This window comes from Scyliorhinus torazame, chromosome 17, assembly GCF_047496885.1.
Source record: "Scyliorhinus torazame isolate Kashiwa2021f chromosome 17, sScyTor2.1, whole genome shotgun sequence".
NCBI classification, from domain to species: domain Eukaryota; kingdom Metazoa; phylum Chordata; class Chondrichthyes; order Carcharhiniformes; family Scyliorhinidae; genus Scyliorhinus; species Scyliorhinus torazame.
Window position 1 is genome coordinate 133175275 of NC_092723.1, and position 18796 is coordinate 133194070.

The 18796-nt window shown below is 43.8% G+C and overlaps 1 protein-coding gene across 2 annotated transcripts in view; it reads right to left on the bottom strand.

Annotated features, from left to right (window-relative positions):
- Positions 1-18796, bottom strand: part of srebf1 (sterol regulatory element binding transcription factor 1) — a 57491-nt gene that overhangs the window by 5059 nt on the left and 33636 nt on the right. For both annotated transcript variants that reach the window (XM_072481061.1, XM_072481062.1), the window contains exons 10-18: positions 18107-18368; positions 15173-15339; positions 11793-11961; positions 10950-11058; positions 9853-9962; positions 8985-9117; positions 7641-7803; positions 3995-4180; positions 1255-1369 (exon numbers count right to left, since the gene is read on the bottom strand). In XM_072481061.1, the coding sequence (XP_072337162.1) occupies positions 1255-1369; positions 3995-4180; positions 7641-7803; positions 8985-9117; positions 9853-9962; positions 10950-11058; positions 11793-11961; positions 15173-15339; positions 18107-18368 (1414 nt within the window). The remainder of the gene's footprint in view (positions 1-1254; positions 1370-3994; positions 4181-7640; positions 7804-8984; positions 9118-9852; positions 9963-10949; positions 11059-11792; positions 11962-15172; positions 15340-18106; positions 18369-18796) is intronic.

The window sequence follows — 18796 nt, forward strand, 5'->3', positions numbered from 1 at the left end:
AGGGATCTTTACCTGGAAGAAGGGTTTGCCAGTATAGAGGAATTGAAGGAGAGTGTAGAACTCCCGAAAGGAAGTGAGTTTAGATACCTGCCGGTAAGGGGCTTTGCGTGGAAGGTTTGGAAAGAGTTCCCCAGGTTGCCAAGGTACACCCTGTTGGAGCGATTGCTGCTTCCGGATGTGGAAGGGGAGGGCAGGAAGGTGAGCAGGTGATGAAGATTAAGGAGAAGTGGGAGGGGGAGCTGGGAGGAGAGATAAACTGGGGAGTATGAAGTGAGGCACTACAATGGGTAAATGGGACCTCCTTGTGCGCAAGGATGAGCCTGATATAGTTCATGGTGGTACACATGACTCCGGCAAGAATGAGTGGGTTCTTCCAGGGAGTGACAGACGTGAGAGAGAAGTCTGGGCGGGGACCAGCAAATCACGTTCTGGGGCTGAGAAAAAGTGGGGAGATTTTGGGCGGGAGTGTTCGTGGCGCTAACAAGGATAGTAGGGGTGGAGGTTGAGCCGGATCCATTGGTGGCGATATTTAGGATATCGGAGAAGCCAAAGCTGATGGAGGGGAGGAGGGCCGATGTTGTGGTCCTCGCCTCTCGGATTGCCCGGCGATGAATTCTTGTTGGAGTGGGGAACAGCAACGCCATTGGGGGTGACGGCTTGGGTGGGGGACTTATATGACTTTCTTCGGTTGGAAAAGGTCAAGTACAAATTAAAGGGTTCAGCGGAGGGCTTCGAGGCGCGGTGGGGGACGTTTGTGGCTGTGTTTGAGGGGCTGTTCATCGCGTGGGGGTGAAAAAGGGGAAAATGCGTACAAACTGTATAGTTGTGTGTTGGGGAGTTTGTTTCCTGAATTGTTTATGTTTTGTAACCTTTTATGTACGTTTGGAATAAAATACATTTTTTTAAAAAGCCATTTGAGCAAGGTACAGCCGCCAGGCTGTATTGTATGAACTGGCAAAGGGTGAACAAGACAGATTCCCAGAGTGCAAATGCGGAGAGCTTCACCCTTAAGACCCATTGTGTAGAATAACACTTGATAGCTCAGTAACCCGAGGGGCCGAGCTTCTAGTCCCAAACAATAAGCTCAAGTCCCATATATTTGTGTGCTGAGCATCAACATTCATCTATTTATGATTTTCTGATTTGAAAGATGGAAATGAACTTACACTCTTGTCTTCAAAGAAAATTAGATGTGAAACAAATTGGATTAGAAGACTGCCCCAAAATGACTGCCCTCTAATTGCTGTTACTTACCGCCTTTGGGTACTGGGGTTGTGACCCGCCTCCTGAGGCTGCGGTCCAATAGCTGATGAGTACGGGTTGGACTGGCACCCGCCATTAACCTGGCTGTCGCTTCATGTAGAAATACCTAAAAAATAAATTAAATGAAAACATCACGTTTTAATCAAAAGTACTGTTCGTGCTGCTCTAAACATCCCAATCTTGCTCCCCCTTGGCTCCAAGTAACACTTTCACTTCCCTGTCTCATCACTGGATTGAAATTAAGGCTCGTTACAGCATCTCCGATTCAAACGTATTTGCCCACCAAAATCTCACATCTGCAGTTCCTTTCCTCTCTCAAACTATTGATTTGAAGAAGCCTTGCACTGTCAGAGTTGGTCGTCTTTCAGATGAGACTTTAAACCAAGGTCCCAAGTTAAGGCCTTATATCCTCACCAATAGATGTCTATCAACTTGACCAGAACAAAATTATCTGGTCATTAGCATATTGCTGGATTTGGGAGATTTCTGTGCATAAATTGGTTGCTGTCTTTCCTACATTAAAACAATACAAAACATAAGTCCTCCACTAGCTGAAAACCACTTTGGGACATCCGGAGATGGCTGGGAAGGTACTATATAAATAAAAGTTTTTCTTTCTTCATCTTGGCTTTTCTTCCTAATTGGGATTGTACACCAAGGTATACTCAACTATTCCTATGTTCTCTATCTAGGACGTTAAATGTAGACTGATTTTGTCCACACAATATTTAATTAATAAGAAGTTATCCCAAATTAAGAGGCCGAACTACATTGAGTTTAAGCAAAAGACAGGATTAAGAAGACAAGCTACATCAACCAAGTTGTAAAAGAAAAATGTAGCAAAGAGAGCTTGCCATAGCAACAGTATTGTTTGCTAATTGCATTCATTTAAATTATAATTTATAGTTAGATGGGAGTTATTGTTATAATGTACATAGAGTGCAAGAACAAGGCAATTATGTTGAACTGTACACTATTAGACCTCAGCTGGAGTATTGTGTATAGTTCTGGGAGCTACACTTTAGGAAGGATGTGAACGCATTGGAGACCGTACAGAAGAGATTTACAAGAATGGTTTCAGCGATGAGATGGTTCAGTGGCAAGAGGCTTCAGTTATGAAGATAAACTGGAGAAATTGGGACAGCTCTCCTTGCAAAGGAGGTGAAGAAGAGGTTTAATAGAAGTGTTCAAAATCATAAAGGGGCGAGACAGAGCTGACAGGAAGAAACTTCCCACTCAAAGGGTTCAAGAACGAGAGGGCACAGATTTAAAATGATTTGCAAAAAAGCAAATGTGATGTGAGAAAAAACTTTTTCCACACAGCAAGTGGTTCAGGTCTGGAATGCACTGCCTGGATGGGTGGAGGCAGATTCAACCGAAGCATTCAAGAGGGAATTAGATGATTATCTGAATAGAAACATTGTGCAGGGTTACAGAGAAAATGCAGGACAATGGCACCAAGTCATAATGCTCATTCAGAGAGCCAGAAGAAGGCCTTCAATGCTGCTGCTCTCTTAAAAAGCAACCTATTCTTGGAATGATTTAATTAACTCTTTAAAAATTATGTATTTCCCATCATAGAAAATATTTGAGTATTAATGCACTAAATTATTTTTAAGTAAGGAACTTGATCAATTAAAAGGAAAATGGGTTTGAGGGAGGAAAGAGCCAGGAGACCCCACCCCCGGGATCTACTCGGCTCATAAGTCTTGCGAGATCTAATGCGATGTGAATCCCGGCCATTGTGGGCAGGATCACATTTTGGCAAATCTGCATATTGGAGTGGAATCTGCACATTTGAGCGAGACGACTAGTCTCACTTTAATATGCAAATTCCCAATTCCGAGGTGTTGGGATCTACCCCCTTGGACTCGGAGACCTCACACGAGCGCTGTTCAGTATTGGTCTCCACAAACAGGGACCAGACAGAATGGCGCTTGTGGGCGTCTCCCAAGGGATTGGATCCCCACAGGTGCATGCCCTTTGGGCAGGGTGGTACCCTGGCACTGCTAATGCCACCCAGGCACACTGGCAGTGCCACTTGGGTGCCAGACTGGCACTGCCAAGATGCTAAAGTGGCACTGTCAAGGTTCCAAGCTGCCATTTATAATTAAGTGTTTCACATTAGATTACTTTTGAAGTGTAGTCATTGTTCGGTAAACAAATTTGGCAGCAATTTTATGTGCAAGATCTCAAAATTAGCAACAGATAATAGATTAGTTAGTCTATTTCTGATGGTTTTGGCTGAAGGAGTGTTTCCCAGGACACTGGTAGAATTCCTCTCTTCACAGTCACAACACCTTTGACACTGATCTGAACAGATAGACGAGGCCATGGTTTAATATCTCAAGCAAAAGGTGGTATAATTGATAATGCAGCAGTCTCAGAGTGGGAATTAAGTGTCGTCAGGATGATATTCTTTATTTAAGTGGGGCATTAACCTCCCAAACTACCGATACAGGGCTGAGTGCTTCCAACTGAGCATTACTCCTGGTGTTCTGAAATAGGCTTCGGAGGATGCCTCTTCCTCAAATTTCCTTTGCTCCGTAAGTAACATTTTGACTGTCACCAAATATTTCTCCCCTCATTGCCATAACCAAGATCAGTAACTTATACAGTGAGATAATTGTTCACAGTCCACAATTGCACTACAGAATCCAGATCTACTCTCTTTGACTCGCAAAGCCCCTCAAAAGAAATCCCTCCAATTCCTACCTCACAACCTACTTACTCTACGGAGGGCCGGTCTGAAAGTCTGGGACAGCTTCCTGAGGCTGCTGAGGTCCTGTTGAAAGCCTCTCAGCTCTAAGGGGGATGCCTGGTGCATGCAGTTCACCGGTTGACTCATGTTGATCTGTTGCTGCCACATGCTGGTTCTGGTGATGAGCAAGAGATCACACAGCAAGAGCTGCACTGCCTGAAAAGTGAACAAACAATGTGTCACAAACCTCTTTGCTGTTCCGGTATCTGAAACAACGTGGGTATCTTAATGCTCTGTAATTATTTAGTAATGGTTTCTCGATAATCAGTTCCATATATTTCCACAATTTTATAGTTTACAGCTGTTTTACTTAAAATTTATTTTAGTCAATTACCTAACCATTTTCAGCATGATCCCAAGCTCGACATAAAAGCTGCTACTGATTTGGGGGCCCATTATAGGGGCACAACATTGCAGCTACAATTCTCCACATGCAAGTGGTCTACTTCAGTTAGTTGATAGCCAACAGAATGGACACAAAAAAAGATGAGGAAACAGTATGAGAGAGAGAGACACACACCTAGTCAGAGTGGGAGAAAGAGAGAGAGAAGCACATGGAAGGGGTGGGGGGGGGAGAGAAAGAGAGCACGAGATAAGATTAAGAACTGCAGAAATAAACCATTGAAAACAATACATCTCAATCACCATACACTGGTCAGCTCAGGTTTTCCTCTCAGGTGCTCTGTAGAACTGGTGTCAGGGTCTGGCTCTGTATTACATTGCAGGTGCATTGCACATCAAGGACACATGCAATGCAACTACAATGCACCACAGCTGCAGCCATTCATCCAGTCATGGATCGATGAGGCAAAAAAACCGTACTGGGCATTCTGACCACTGCTAAATGGATTCTACATCTTGGTGTTTTTCTTCTCTCTCCCCATGTTCAAAATACTTTGGAGGAAACAAAGCTGCATTATTACCTTGTATCACAGAATACAAGATTGTAAAAGTCGGCCAGTCTTGAGTGCATAGTTTATAACTAATTTCAGTGCAAAGTTTCTCCCGGCCGGTGCAGAAAGCATAACCGATCTGGATCTCACTCAAACAATGTAAATGGAAGTATTTAAAACAGAGCTACAGAGGAACCATAACTGATGGCGCCAGGAATTCTTTAAAAAAAAAAAAATTATTTATAAATTTAGAGTACCCAATTCTTTTTTTTTTCCCAATTAAGGGGCAATTTAGCGTGGCCAATCCACCGAGCCTGCACATCTTTGAGTTTTGGGGATGAGATCCACGCAAACATGGGGAGAATGTGCAAACTCCACATGGACAGTGACCCGGGATCGAACCTGGGTCCTCAGTGCCGTGAGGCAGCAGTGCTAACCACTGTGTCACCGTGCCACCCGACTCAGGGCATTTTTCAGATTAGGAAAGTCCCAGGTTCACACTCTGGTGTGTGCCAAGTTAGCTTATGTCAGCTGCAACAGCATTGGGGTTGCTATGCTTGATCAAAACCTCTGTTGGTTATACATATGGATGTCATGGTGAGGACATCAGAGAGTACGGAGATGCCCCGCTATGCTTCAACAGCCTGTTGATACTCGTCTTTGCTCACACCTGAACAAAGACCATGGACTATGGATTAAGGCGGCAACGGTACCTGTGGAGTCAAATTCAGCAAATGCCAGGATCTTCAGCCAGAAAATAAAAGCATGTGGCACATGGGGAGGTTGAAGAACATATCTATCTGAAAACCACTGGCTCCGCATATACAAAATAGAATCCAAAGCATACTATACTCCAAGGAATGCAAGTAACTGCTTAACTCCCTCATCCTACATATAAAACACACTGGGCGGGATTCTCCATCAGCCGACGCCGGAATCAGGAAACACAATTGGACGGAGAATCTGTTTTGGCGCCGGAATCGCAATTCTACGGTACAGTGGTGTCAATGCGTTCCACTCCACACGTACAGTAAACACCCGTGGCATATCATTAGCGAGCCTGACCTGGTATTCTCCAAGGCCTCTGTAATTCTCCGTCTCCACCGGGGCGAATTCCCGATGGCAAGGTTCACTTGTGCTTTTATAGATCGTGAAACAGGCACCGTGGCTGCTGAGGGACAGAGAGGGGGTACGGAAAATGTCCAACATCGCCATAGTTGGCTGACAGTCGTGCTGCTGGCTGGGAGGCTTCTGCCAAGATGGAGTAGCAGGGGGTGGCCAGGAGGCGGGCTGTGGGGTCAGGGTGGACAGGCACGGAACACCATTGCTGCGGTCTGCAAGGCAGCCATGCAGCTGCGCATGTCGCTGACTGCCCACTGTGAACTTAGGGTCACAGGTCGTATGGGTCACAGGTCGTATGGGTCCCGTTCCCCCCCCCCCCCCCCCCAGGCCACCCACCTAGGTGCCCTCTGGCCCTAGTCAACCCATTAGCAGGATGGGCACGCTCCAGCGCCATCTTGTTTGCTGGGATGGTGTATGTGGGGAGTGAAGTGTGTGTACGTGGCTGCAACTTGTCAGCCTCCCAAGCGTCAATCACGGACCCGGCGAATCCCGCACCATTCCTCGTTGGAATCGATTGTGTTCCACATGGCGCTGGCTCTAGCCCATCAGCTGTCACTGAATCGGTCCAGGTGCGGTGCCAGTTTTGTTGTTGTGGAAGTCCACGAATCCTGCCCCGGTGTCAGGAAAGGAGAATTCCGCCGACTGCCTTTTGAATCTCTGTCAGAATTCTTATTTGAGGATCGGCAGTGTTTAACTGCAATAAGGACATTAAATTGAGGACAGGGAAGGAGGGGATGGAAAGGAAAGGCAGCTGCCTACAAATATTTTCCAGTGGAGTGCTCTCGTGGCTCTCTCAGCATGTTTGACTTACTATACAAGACATGCTTGGAACGGCTTTAAAAAGAGCTACCGCTCCCGGTTGGCATGAATATACCGCACCAGTATTTCTGGGCAGACACATCCCATTGAGATTTAATTTCCTCCCTTCCCCATCAATATCCTCTTTCCATCTACGCTCTGATAAAATGTGCTCTAAAGCAGAAATAACTCAGAGGAAAGCGAAGGCAGCTTTAAAAAATTGCACAAGATATTCGGGAATAAGTATGTCATACTGTTAAGAGCTTACTCCCACACTAAACGCTCTTTAACACATTCCTTACTAAATTCATCAGTAGACAAAGCGCACTCACTCTCTAATGACAACTGCAAACTGTTTAAAGGTTGCAATGGAAGGTGTTGAACAGAGGCTGCAGATTCTCCCAGCAGGGAGGGAATATTGCTGGGCTGAGTCACACCCAAGCGATCTCCAATACTACTTGGCAGCCAGATTGGCAGCAGCCTGCACAGGGAAAATATATAAAGGCAACTTAACCACAAATACTTTAAAAACACAAAATGTCAATCATTTATAAGATTGCCTGAAGATATCAGTTAATTTTTTGGGCCGGGGGCGTTAATTAAAGAGAAAATTGTTAAGTATATCACAATGTCGGGAGGATGTTTAGGCAGCATCCAGAAAATATACAGCAAGGTTTCATCAACCCACATATTTCGTCCCTTCACCATAGCGGAGGATGTTAGCACTCAAAACCATGTAATTTCTCTGCTTTTATTGTAATCACTTTTATCCGAGACATCAAGATTCCAAGGCTTACCCTTACCTTGTCAATACTGTTGCTGCTGGGAGATGCCATGTTGAGGCTGTCCCTCAGGTATCCACTGGCCTTCTCACAGTGCATGAGGCTCATCTGACTGCTGTCCTGTTTACTCAGCATGGCACGAATGCCCTTGAATGCAAATAATGCTGCTTTTGGCAACTGGCTCCTGCAAGAGATTAGCACTTAAGCATCGGGCAAGATTCTCCAAGGAAGCCAACAAATAATAATGTAGATGAGTGTGTACTGGAGTTCGCATATCACATGTTCGTCCAGTTTGAGTACCTATGAAAAGTGTACAGCTTATATACTCAATTACAAACTGCATGCCTTTAACAAGATTAAAATGATGGCTTCTACCCCTTCTATATTATCAATTAGTAGTGGTGATACATACCCCACTTTTCAAAGGGACACCACTAAAACTGTAACAAAAAAAAGCAAAACTTTAAAAGAAAACATAAGTCAAATTAAAATAAGATTCTCAAATGTGATGATGTGCACTAGTTGGTAGTGAGTGGAGCCTGCCTCTTTTGATTCAGCCACTGGTTTAGTCATTTAAGAGGAACTAAGTGGTCCTCATGAAAGAGGCGGCATTAATAGACTGCAAGAAAGAACAAAAACTGGAAAGAAAACCTATTTACTCCCTCCCAGGGGAATGTTCATGTGGTTATCTACTGGTTTCAAGAATGAAACAGAAGCATTTCTAAACAGAATTCTCATTGTTGGCTGGAAGTTTAATTGTAAATGAGGTCATGGTCTGCTGTGGTGGGATCGGATAGCTGGAATTTAGACCAAAGAGATCACAGGTGAGTATTTTCTCGCTACTCTCAAGCAATTTGATACTGAATTTCCGACACACGAGAACATTTCTACAGCTATAATGTTGGAGGTCCACTTAGTGGTAGAATCCTAGTACTACAGCACCATCAAGTGCCTTTAGTGCAGTATAGTTTGTGTTGATTCAGACCGATCTTATATATAGAACATAGAACAGTTCAGCTGGAAATGAAATGAAATTCACTTATTGTCACAAGTAGGCTTCAAATGAAGTTACTGTAAAAAGCCCCTAGTCGCCACATTCCGTCACCTGTACGGGGAGGCTGGTACGGGAATTGAACCCGCGCTGCTAGCCTGCCATGGTCTGCTTCAAAAGCCAGCTATTTAGCCCTGCGCTAAACCCCTGTGCTAAACCTTCGATCTTTTAAATTTGCGGGACAGTGAAACATTCAATGCATCAGTTTGGCTCATCTGGTAATATCCTTAGTTAAAATAACATGACTTAAGACCTTTTGAGTGGATGTAATACAAAACAGATTATATGGAGAGATTTCAGGCAGTGACACTTACTCTGTTGTGTGCAAGGTCTTCGGCATGTATTCTACCACGGGGTAAAGACGTTCTGCTGCCTCATCTTCACCTTGCAGCCAGTTGATAGCAACAACAATTATGGAAGCCCACCACTTAGCTACTGGATCAGTGCCTATACATGCAATAAGTCACAGCATTAAAGTCATCAAAACCAACACAACACAGTCTGGTATGGGTGTACTAAGCCACACAAACCAATGGATACCAGGTTTAATACTGCTGTGCTTGGAGTTATCGAATCTCAGGTCAGTGTCAATAGGGCTGCAACAATTGTCATCAATACTCAGATTTGGAATTTGGCCAGAAAATACATTTAAGCATTTTTATATGCCTTCCCCTGCTGGAAGACGTAATGCGTATTGACTATGTGCAAGGCCAAGATCAGGTACAGACTTTGGTGCTGTGCAATGTCAGAGGCTGCTAATATTCATTGTTTAGAGCCACACGTGAACAATGGCCTTTTGGGCAAAGCAGGAGCCGTCGGCAGTGTAATTGTAGCATCACTATCTTGACTTGTATGGTTTGATACCGTACTAGGTGAAATAGAATTTTAAAACAAATTTAGAGTACCCAATTATTTTTTCCCAATAGAGGGGCAATTTAGCATGGCCAATCCACCTACCCTGCACATCTTTGGGTTGCAGGGGCGAGACCTGCGCAAACACGGAGAATGTGCAAATCCCACATGGACAGTGACCCAGGGCTGGGTCCTCGGTGCCGTGAGGCAGCAGTGCTAACCACTGCGCCACCATGCCCCCCTTGGTGAAATAGAATTTTAAATAGTCTGGTGACATTAAAAAGCCAAATAAAAATGCAACATACGATTTAGACGGTGGTGTAGGCTGACCTGTGACAGTTGTCATACTGGAGCTGATAGCACAGGACTGCGTGGTTACTGCAGCAGCATCAGAGCAATCGTTTAGCAGCTGTAAGTATTCGAGCGCATCTGAGAATTCACTGTGACAGAAAGTTGGAGAGGAGGGGGGGGAAAAACAGTAAATATCTGTACAGGATCTTGCTCAATTCTGCAATACATTTACTTTAATATATACAAGCATTAAATTACTAGATAACAGATTTGACATAGATGTACATAAAACTGAGTAGATTAGCAACACTGCCATTATATAATAGGTACAAGGAATGTCAGATCTCTAAAACAGCGCATTATTCCTTTGTAAAACAGTCTGCTATTTATTATATCCCTCACTGACTGGATGTCAAAACATCTTTTTCTTTGTCTTCATTTGCTACAAAGTCTCAGTGTCCATGTAGTATCTGCAACAAGAATCAAACCCCAACAGCTAAACTCCAAAAGGGTTTATGCCAAAACCGAACAGAATGTACTGACATGAAACAAACAATATTTGGGTGGAGGTACAAACCTCTCCCGATGTCTCCGCAGCTAAAGAAATGGAGTTCAGCCACACCGAAAAGGAATTGCTGTGCTGAATTTGCTGACTTTAGCTAGACTGACACGACAGATAAAAGATGACTAGAATTGGCCTCTGCACTCCTGGGTTAGGATCACTCAGCCTCTCAGCAGTGATCACTGTCTGGTGGGGACTAGCTAACTCATCATTTTATTCAAACTGAATCGGTGTTTAGGGAGGTGGATGCATGAAGGCACTGACTCTGGCAAATGGTTCCAACACTGCTAGCAGCTCTGCTACTTTGTCCATTCCTCATGGATGGGCCAAATCAATGCACATAGCTAGGCAGTTTGGCCAGAAATCCATTTAGTAAAACTTTAACTACAGCTTACTAAATATAAGAAATTGATGAGATGCACATGAAAAAACTTAATATTGACCTGTCTTTTCACTTTTCAGAAGCTGATGGGGGTTGCTGATTTTATTTTTCATCTTACATCCTCACTTCCTATCTCTCCAACTGCAATGTGTAACAGTGCATCACACCAGCAGATTACATGAGGTTGCTCACCCTCCCTCTCCCGTCACTGGCTTGCTGTTCTCTGGTTTGGCAATGCAATACAACGCTTTTTCCAGCAGATGCTCACGAAAAGCCTGAGTCACCTGAGCCAATGGATCGACTAGAAGAGAAAAATAAATAACTTTACACATTTAATAATGCAATAAACAGTGGCTGATACTCCAGGATTGTCGGGAGCAAGCTTTTGCTTTTGTTCATCATGGACAAAACCTTCAATCACCCTCTGTAATCACCCACTCCCTGACAATCATTCCATTTGTATTTATATTTTCTCTGCAAGGGGCTTTGGGTCATTCTCTAGGTTAATGCCACTAGCTGTTGTTACTAATACAAATCTGGTATTGCCAAGGCTTAGTATTTGTCATCACTTCTTTGAGTTTTAATTTTGTTTTTTTAATTTTGGACTACTCAAGTCATTTTTTCCCCCAATTAAGGAGCAATTTTAGCGTGGCCAGTCTACCTAGCCTGCACATCTTTGGGTTGTGGGGGTGAGACCCACGCAGACACGGGAAGAATCTGCAGACTCCATACGGGGCAGTTTTAATTCTGTTGTTCCTTACAGTTTCTGATACCAAACTAAACTTGATATGATAGTATGCTTTATAAAACACAAAATGCTGGGTTTATTAAGCCGGTCAGGCAGCATCTGTGGAACCTGGTGAAAGGTCAGGATTTGAAACATTAACTCTGTCTCTCTCTGCATAGATGCTGGGCATCTATTCAGAGAGAGACAAGAGTTAATGTTTTAAATCCTGACCTTTCACCAGGTTCCACAGATGCTGCCGGTGTGGAGTACTCCAGAATTTCCAGTTTTTAAATTAACAGAAGGATTACCTGAGTTTCCAGTAATACTGTAAATGCTGTCTTTAGGGGTGTTTTTTACAGTCCAGTCTTCATCAACAAAGAATCTGTGGCCTAGAGGGTGGCACAGCCATTTCATTGCAGGTGGTATGGTACCACTTTGGGACAGGCAGATCTGTCTGGCACTGCTCAGAAAGAAGCGCTGCAATGAAATGGTAAATACAAACTTTAAAGAGTAAAAACAATAACCAAATATATAAAAAAATAGAAAATAACCTCCCTAAACGCCAATTAAGTTTGAATAAAATGCTGAGTTAGCTCGTCTCCACCAGACAGTTACAAGGGAAAATTCATTCAAGATGCTTGCTCCCGATCGCTATCCAGTAAAATCTGCTGCAAGGTGACTTTATTTGGATAAAGCAGCCATGAGCTGTCAAGTGCTGCTTTACCACCACATTTCTTAGTTGAGTGCCTCCCAGCACTTCCCATTTGGGCTCATTCATTAAATGTTAGTGCGTTTAGAAGTGCACACCCCATTAGATGTCAGTGCCCTCAGTGGGGACACAAGAATATTTGAAGTGTTGAGTTACACCAGAAGCTGTCATGTACCTAATATATCTCTCCATATTAGACTCCACAACACTAAAGCAGCAGGGAGCATTTAATGAGGAGTGAAACCTTCCAATCTCTTTGTAATTATGATTATTTCTTTAACAGTTTACTGGAGGACTCTACAGGGAACCATTTACTGCATTCCTGTCACAGAACCACTTTTTGGAAAGCAAAGCAATGTCTTTGTTAAATTCCTCACCTTCTGCTGAGTTTCTAATATTAGCCAAGGAGACATTGAACAGAGGGCAGAAATCTGTGAGGAGAAGGTGGAATTAGATAGTCATCTTTACTGGGCTTGCAAGTCCCATAGCATCCATCATTGACACGGATTGGTCATGGTCTGGGAGCAAGTCTCCATTGTAGCCACTTAAAATGGCCAACTCCTGATTCAAAATGGCGAACAGCAAAGGCTGATGGGAAAGTCAGCCAACAAGACAAAAACGAGCAGCTGCAGGTTGGCTGTGTATTTACCTCTGGAAAGGCCAGACACCATCGATATCAGCAACCATCAGCATAACAAAACACCAGCCATCTGCATACTAATGAGCAATCCCCAGGAACCATAAGCAACATTTAGACACACAAAGCAAAACCAGACTCTTTGGCACCAGCAGGAGCCTACACAAAAGGAGGTGAACGAGCACCTCAAGACCGCCCATCGATCAGGGAGCCGCTCCAGCTTTGGAGAAAATCGAATCAAGCGATTGGGACAAAGTCCAATCACTTGGGACCAGGTACAGGGTCCGACCCGAAAGGCGGGAAACCCCTGGGGACTAGAAGAATTGAGCCCCAAGTTCAAAGCTCTCTCTTCTTCACCTCTTCACTCTTCAGCAACTCCTCTTCAGCTATCCTTCCTGCCCGGGTCACCCAGCAACAATGAACCAACATTGACCGTGACCGGAGCAGTGAAGATCGAACCCGTAAGTCTTCATTCAACACTCGCTACGAGATAGGCGCTCCTAGCTACCAATCTGTACCAACTTCGAATCCCGCAGGCTCAGAACCCGAACGAAAGGCTATTTGTTTCCCTAACCTGGTGGGCCAGTTCCAAGTTAAGTATAGGCCTGTTAGTTGTAGAAGTAGCTTAGACGTAGAATTTGTGCATGAGTAGCGATTACTGTGTATAATAAATGTGCTTTGATTTAAACCTTACTAATCGGTGTATTGGATTATTGATCATTACTCGGACTTGAACCACGTGGCGGTATCATAAAGATACCTGGCGACTCAAGAGCAAAGGTAATAAAACAGAGCAATTGAACTAAGGCAAAGTTAGCAACACCATCACTCATTCAGTTAGTGAAACCCACAATGCTCGTCAGAAATATTAACTAACAGGTAGCAAATTTCAACTATTACTCTGCAAATAGAACGGAATCTTCACCATCACAATCTATGTTGTGAAGCACTTGTACTGACAGCTGTACCAGGAAATAGATGGAGACGAGGTTATTCATGCTGCATTGCTATCATTTCAGTTTACTTTCTGGATTTGTCGCTCTACTGCTAGTCTCCAATTGCAGCTCATACATATTTCCTTCACACACACTTGGTTTTTCTATGCATGTGAGAGAACCCATGTGTCATATCATGTCTCTTCAAAACATTTCACACAGAATAGATTACCCTGAAGTGCAGTGGCTGCACTTGCACAGGTGCATGTGGCAAACATTTCGTGCAGGGATAATGATTCAAACACAATACAGCATTTGAGTTGACATATTCAGATTTTACATTGCTGGATTTCATTGCACACTTTTGTTAAATGCCACTTGCAGTTTGTTTAGCATCTGAAAAATTTTTTTTTTAAAAATGGTAGGGTAACCTTTGGCTGGAACCCTTAAGATATATATCAGCCAAAGAAGGATCACTGGGTCTTATCTTGCAACGTCATCAAAGCAAATAGGCTTGGTTCTAATTTTCTCCAATCGAGGGAATTCTCCTTCCCATAATTCAGAACAAAATATGTCAATATTCATCCGAATATCCAACAGTATAACATTTTTGAAAAATGAATGAGATAGCCTTCCATCGCTAGTTTCTCCGTTAAGCAGCTTTTCCCAACTCCTCCTGAAGTTATTTACCTGAAGGGAAGTCCAACCCATAGCTCTGTGATCCCTACACGGGTAGGGCAAGGACGTAGGTCAAAAATCCAACCCAGGGGCAGTATGTGGCGCAGTGGCTAGCACTGGGACTGCGCGTTGAGGACCCGGGTTCGAATCCCGGCCCTGGGTCACTGTCAGTGTGGAGTTTGTACATTCTCCCCATGTCTGCGTGGGTTTCACCCCCACAGCCCAAAGATGTGCAGGTTAGGTGGATTGGCCACACTAAATTGCCCCTTAATTGGAACAAAAAAATAATTGGGTACTCTAAATTAAAAAAAAAAAAATCCAACCCAGCCACAACAGGGATCGAAACCCCATGCTATTGGCATCAACCTGATCCACATTGGCCGTCCAGTTAATTGCCCCATCCACCAAGGCCCAGACTATTTAAAAAAAATATTTTTCCCTTTCCTCATGCGTTTGCTCCCATTCCAGGTGTGCTTTACCTGGTGCTCGCACACACGTACTCGCGCATGCACACAACATACACTACAGAAGGGTGCACTACAGAAGGGTGCATTACACAACAGGAGCAGGAAACAGGAAGTGTGGCTGTTTTTTGCTAATCCGCTAACTCATGGAAATCAAGCCTGGAACTATTTTTATTCCCCCAATATAGGATTTTCTTTTCAATTTTGACAGGTTTCTTTTAGAAACAAAATAATAAACCACAATAATTATGTAGGTGCTACTTACTGTCATGAAGTGAAGCCTCCTGTGCAAACTGGTTTTAATCCGGATTGCTGCTGCCACGTACATCTCTGCCATGGTAGCAACAGAAACAGCATCTCCGGCACATTCAGCAAGGTTTACCGCACTCAGAGCCATGTTAATTGCAGACAAGTGGCTACCACCCAGTTTGCCTAAGCAGTATGGAAGACAAGGCAGCCATTAATAATAAATCCATGTTTGTGAATGAAGTAATACTGAAGAAACAACAAAGAGATCACAAGTAAAAACAAGTTGCTCTCTTGCTATCACCACTACCTGTACAGTGATGCCCTGATGCCAAGCAGCTCTCTGCAATTCTACTACAATTGGAGAACGACAGTGAAGTTCCAGTTTCAAGCAGATGGTCCAGGGCAACAAACATGCCCTCCAATACAATGCTTTATTATGGAGGCAAATTATTAGTCTGCTGCAGGTAACTCATCTCTCACCAAAAACATCCACAGTAGTTGGCAATCATTTTCTTCTTTAGGGCTAGGTATTACATATGGGAAGGTAGCAGATAATCAATTGGTAAATCATCTTTTCAATGAGACAAACTCATTTAGCAAATAAATGACCTTCCTTGCCCAGCCATGCTTTAACCATATGGGTATGTTCCACTTTTTGCAATGAAAATTACTGCTACAGCACTGGCATCAATACCCCTTTCTGAATATTTTGTAACCCACCTGCAGACTGTTAGCTAATATAGTTTCATTGAGGGAGGCGGGATGTTAGACATTTATTTGCTTTGATTTGCTTGCTTTTTTATGGTCGAGTTTGATGTCTACATAGAAATGCCTCAATAAAATGTTTGTCAAAAAAAATATAGCTTCATTGAAAATTGGTCAGAGTTGCATTTCTATACTAATGGTTCTGTTGGAGTATACAGTTCGACAAGTGCTGATACATCCTCTCACTCCAAGTGTGCACGTCTGGGCAGTGAGTGCCAACAGGCTATTTATCTTTGAGTGGACTTGATCTTGGCCTCACCCTCATTGGAGATGCATCCACCAAGAGCCATTGCACACACTGGCTGATATTTTTGTCCTTTGCAGCAAAGGGAATCACCCCAAGAGAACAAAGCCTAGGGATCAATGCTGGAGCATCCTAGTCTCCACTTAAGAACACATTTGATAGGTCATCAACCAACTGAACTACCAGATCAATGTAGGCCTATCCCTCCTGCCCGGTCACTCAAACGAGGTCAATTACATAATCAAACCTATTATAATCCAGAGTAACTTCACTACAAACAGCAGAGGTGAGGAGTGGGGCAGCGTAGTGATTTCAAACTAATTTGCAACCTTTTCTAGAGCCACCTAACATCAGAAACATTGTTTCTATGGGTCCATTTAAAATTGCTCTTCCAGAATGCAGCACAGTAGCATTGTGGATAGCACAATTGCTTCACAGCGCCAGGGTCCCAGGTTCGATTCCGGCTTGGGTCACTGTCTGTGTCTGCACATCCTCCCAGTGTGTGCGTGGGTTTCCTCCGGGTGCTCCGGTTTCCTCCCACAGTCCAAAGATGTGCAGGTCAGGTGGATTGGCCATGATAAATTGCCCTTAGTGTCCAAAATTGCCCTTAGTGTTGGGTAGAGTTACTGGATTTTGGGGATAGGGTGTGGAGGTGTTGACCTTGGGTAGGGTGCTCTTTCCAAGAGCTGGTGCAGACTCGATGGGCCGAATGGCCTCCTTCTGCACTGTAAATTCTATGATAATCAAGGATCTGGAAGTCACCTATAAACTTGACTTCTGCTTAACAAAAACAAATTCCTGGTATCACAATTATTTTCTTTATAATAAAGGAGAAATATTTCAATCAAATATTCTCTCACTCCTAAACATTTCTAATGACTTGTTTAAAAAAAAAAACACACTGGTTGGCAGTACAATGAACAGTGGGGAGGAATGGAGGTTTGAATTCTTCCTCGCTTCCCTATCACTCCACTGAAGCTTCAACGCCAGGGAAGCTGCTGGGGGAAAATGCCAAGCAGGAAAATGTTAAGCAGGAGCAAGGAGTTACTCTGAAGCAGAGTTTCTATTGTTCACAAACCTGTCAAACATCTGTGATAGCAAAGGCTGACAGCCAGCTCTCTGGGGTGTGCCGCATGGCAAGAAACTGATGTCAAAGAGTAAAGGGACCCATACTCATTTGAAAAAAACTGCAAACTGCAGTTATTGAATTGCCTTTGCTGTCCGTCTGGGTTACTACGTACAATTCTGACTTCCTAACCCATAGGAAGGAGATCACCAAGAACCGAGGCAGTGCAGCACTTCAGTCTTTCCAATAATATGTGAAAACATAACACTCTCGTAGATGGATGTAAAAGATCTCATGGCAGCATTTGAAGTAGAGCAAGGGAGTTCCCCAGTGTCCTTGCTGACATTTATCCCTCAATGAACATTACTCAAATAGAGATCGGGGAAGTCCTGAGGCCCTTAAAAGAAGCTATCTACGCATGCACGCACACCCGATGTTTCAAACTGGTCCACACACACGTACATTTTCTAGCAAGGATCTTTGGACCGTAATCATGAATGGAACCTTAATGCACTTTTAACTCTCCTCACTACAAATTTACCAAGGCCAGCTGTAGCACTGCAAGATACATTTTAACCTGGACAATTGAATTCACTATACCAGGACTCTTTTGTGCAGGAATAGTGCAATTGCCAGCCCAGTCTCTATTTTATGTAGAATCTTGTGAATGGATGCATCACCCATGAAGCAAACCAGGTGTCAGTTCAACACTCTTGTTGTGTTGTGCTGAACGACTGAAGTTGCCTGGCTGTCAAATGATTGCAGCACAAAATGCAGAGGCTAATCTAGAGCAACAACATTTTTTTTTGATTATTGCTCACAAGATGCAAATATTGTTGCTTCAAAAGGCTTTACATTTTACAAAGAACACACACCAATCATATGAAGCTGTTGCAGCTTGTGATAGACCAGCGCTGCATCCCGGGTGCTCTTCCTCATGTCATCCTTCAGCTCCTTGTTCTGTCTGAAGCCTCCAGCCCGTGCTGCAAACCAGCGCCCGATCCACAGCCGCTGCAGAATGTGCCGGATAACATTCCACATCAGGCTACAGGCAAAGTCCATGTTTGATGTAGGCAGAGGACGCCCCAAAGCCTTCAAACAGGTCCATAGGTTCTGGGAAGCTTGAGCAAAATCTCCCTGGCAAAAAAAAAAAAAAAGAGGAAAACATACTTTCCACTGAGATTTCAAAACATAAGAAATAAATCTCCAATTTTCTCCTCATCTCATAAGACCATAAGACATAGGAGCAGAATTAGGCCACTTGGCCCATCAAGTCTGCTACGCCATTCAATCATGGCTGATATTTTCTCATCCCCATTCTCTTCTCCCCATAACTTCCGATTCCCTTATTCATCAAGACCTATCTATCTCTGTCTTAAGACACTCAGTGATTTGGCCTCCACAGCCTTCTGCGGCAAAGTGTTCACCACCCTCTAGCTGAATAAATTCCTCCTCATCTGTTTTAAAGGATCGTCCCTTCAGCCCGAGGTTGTGCCCTCTGGTTCTAGTTTCTCCTACTAGTGGAGACATCCGCTCCGCGACCACTCCAGGCCTCACAATATCCT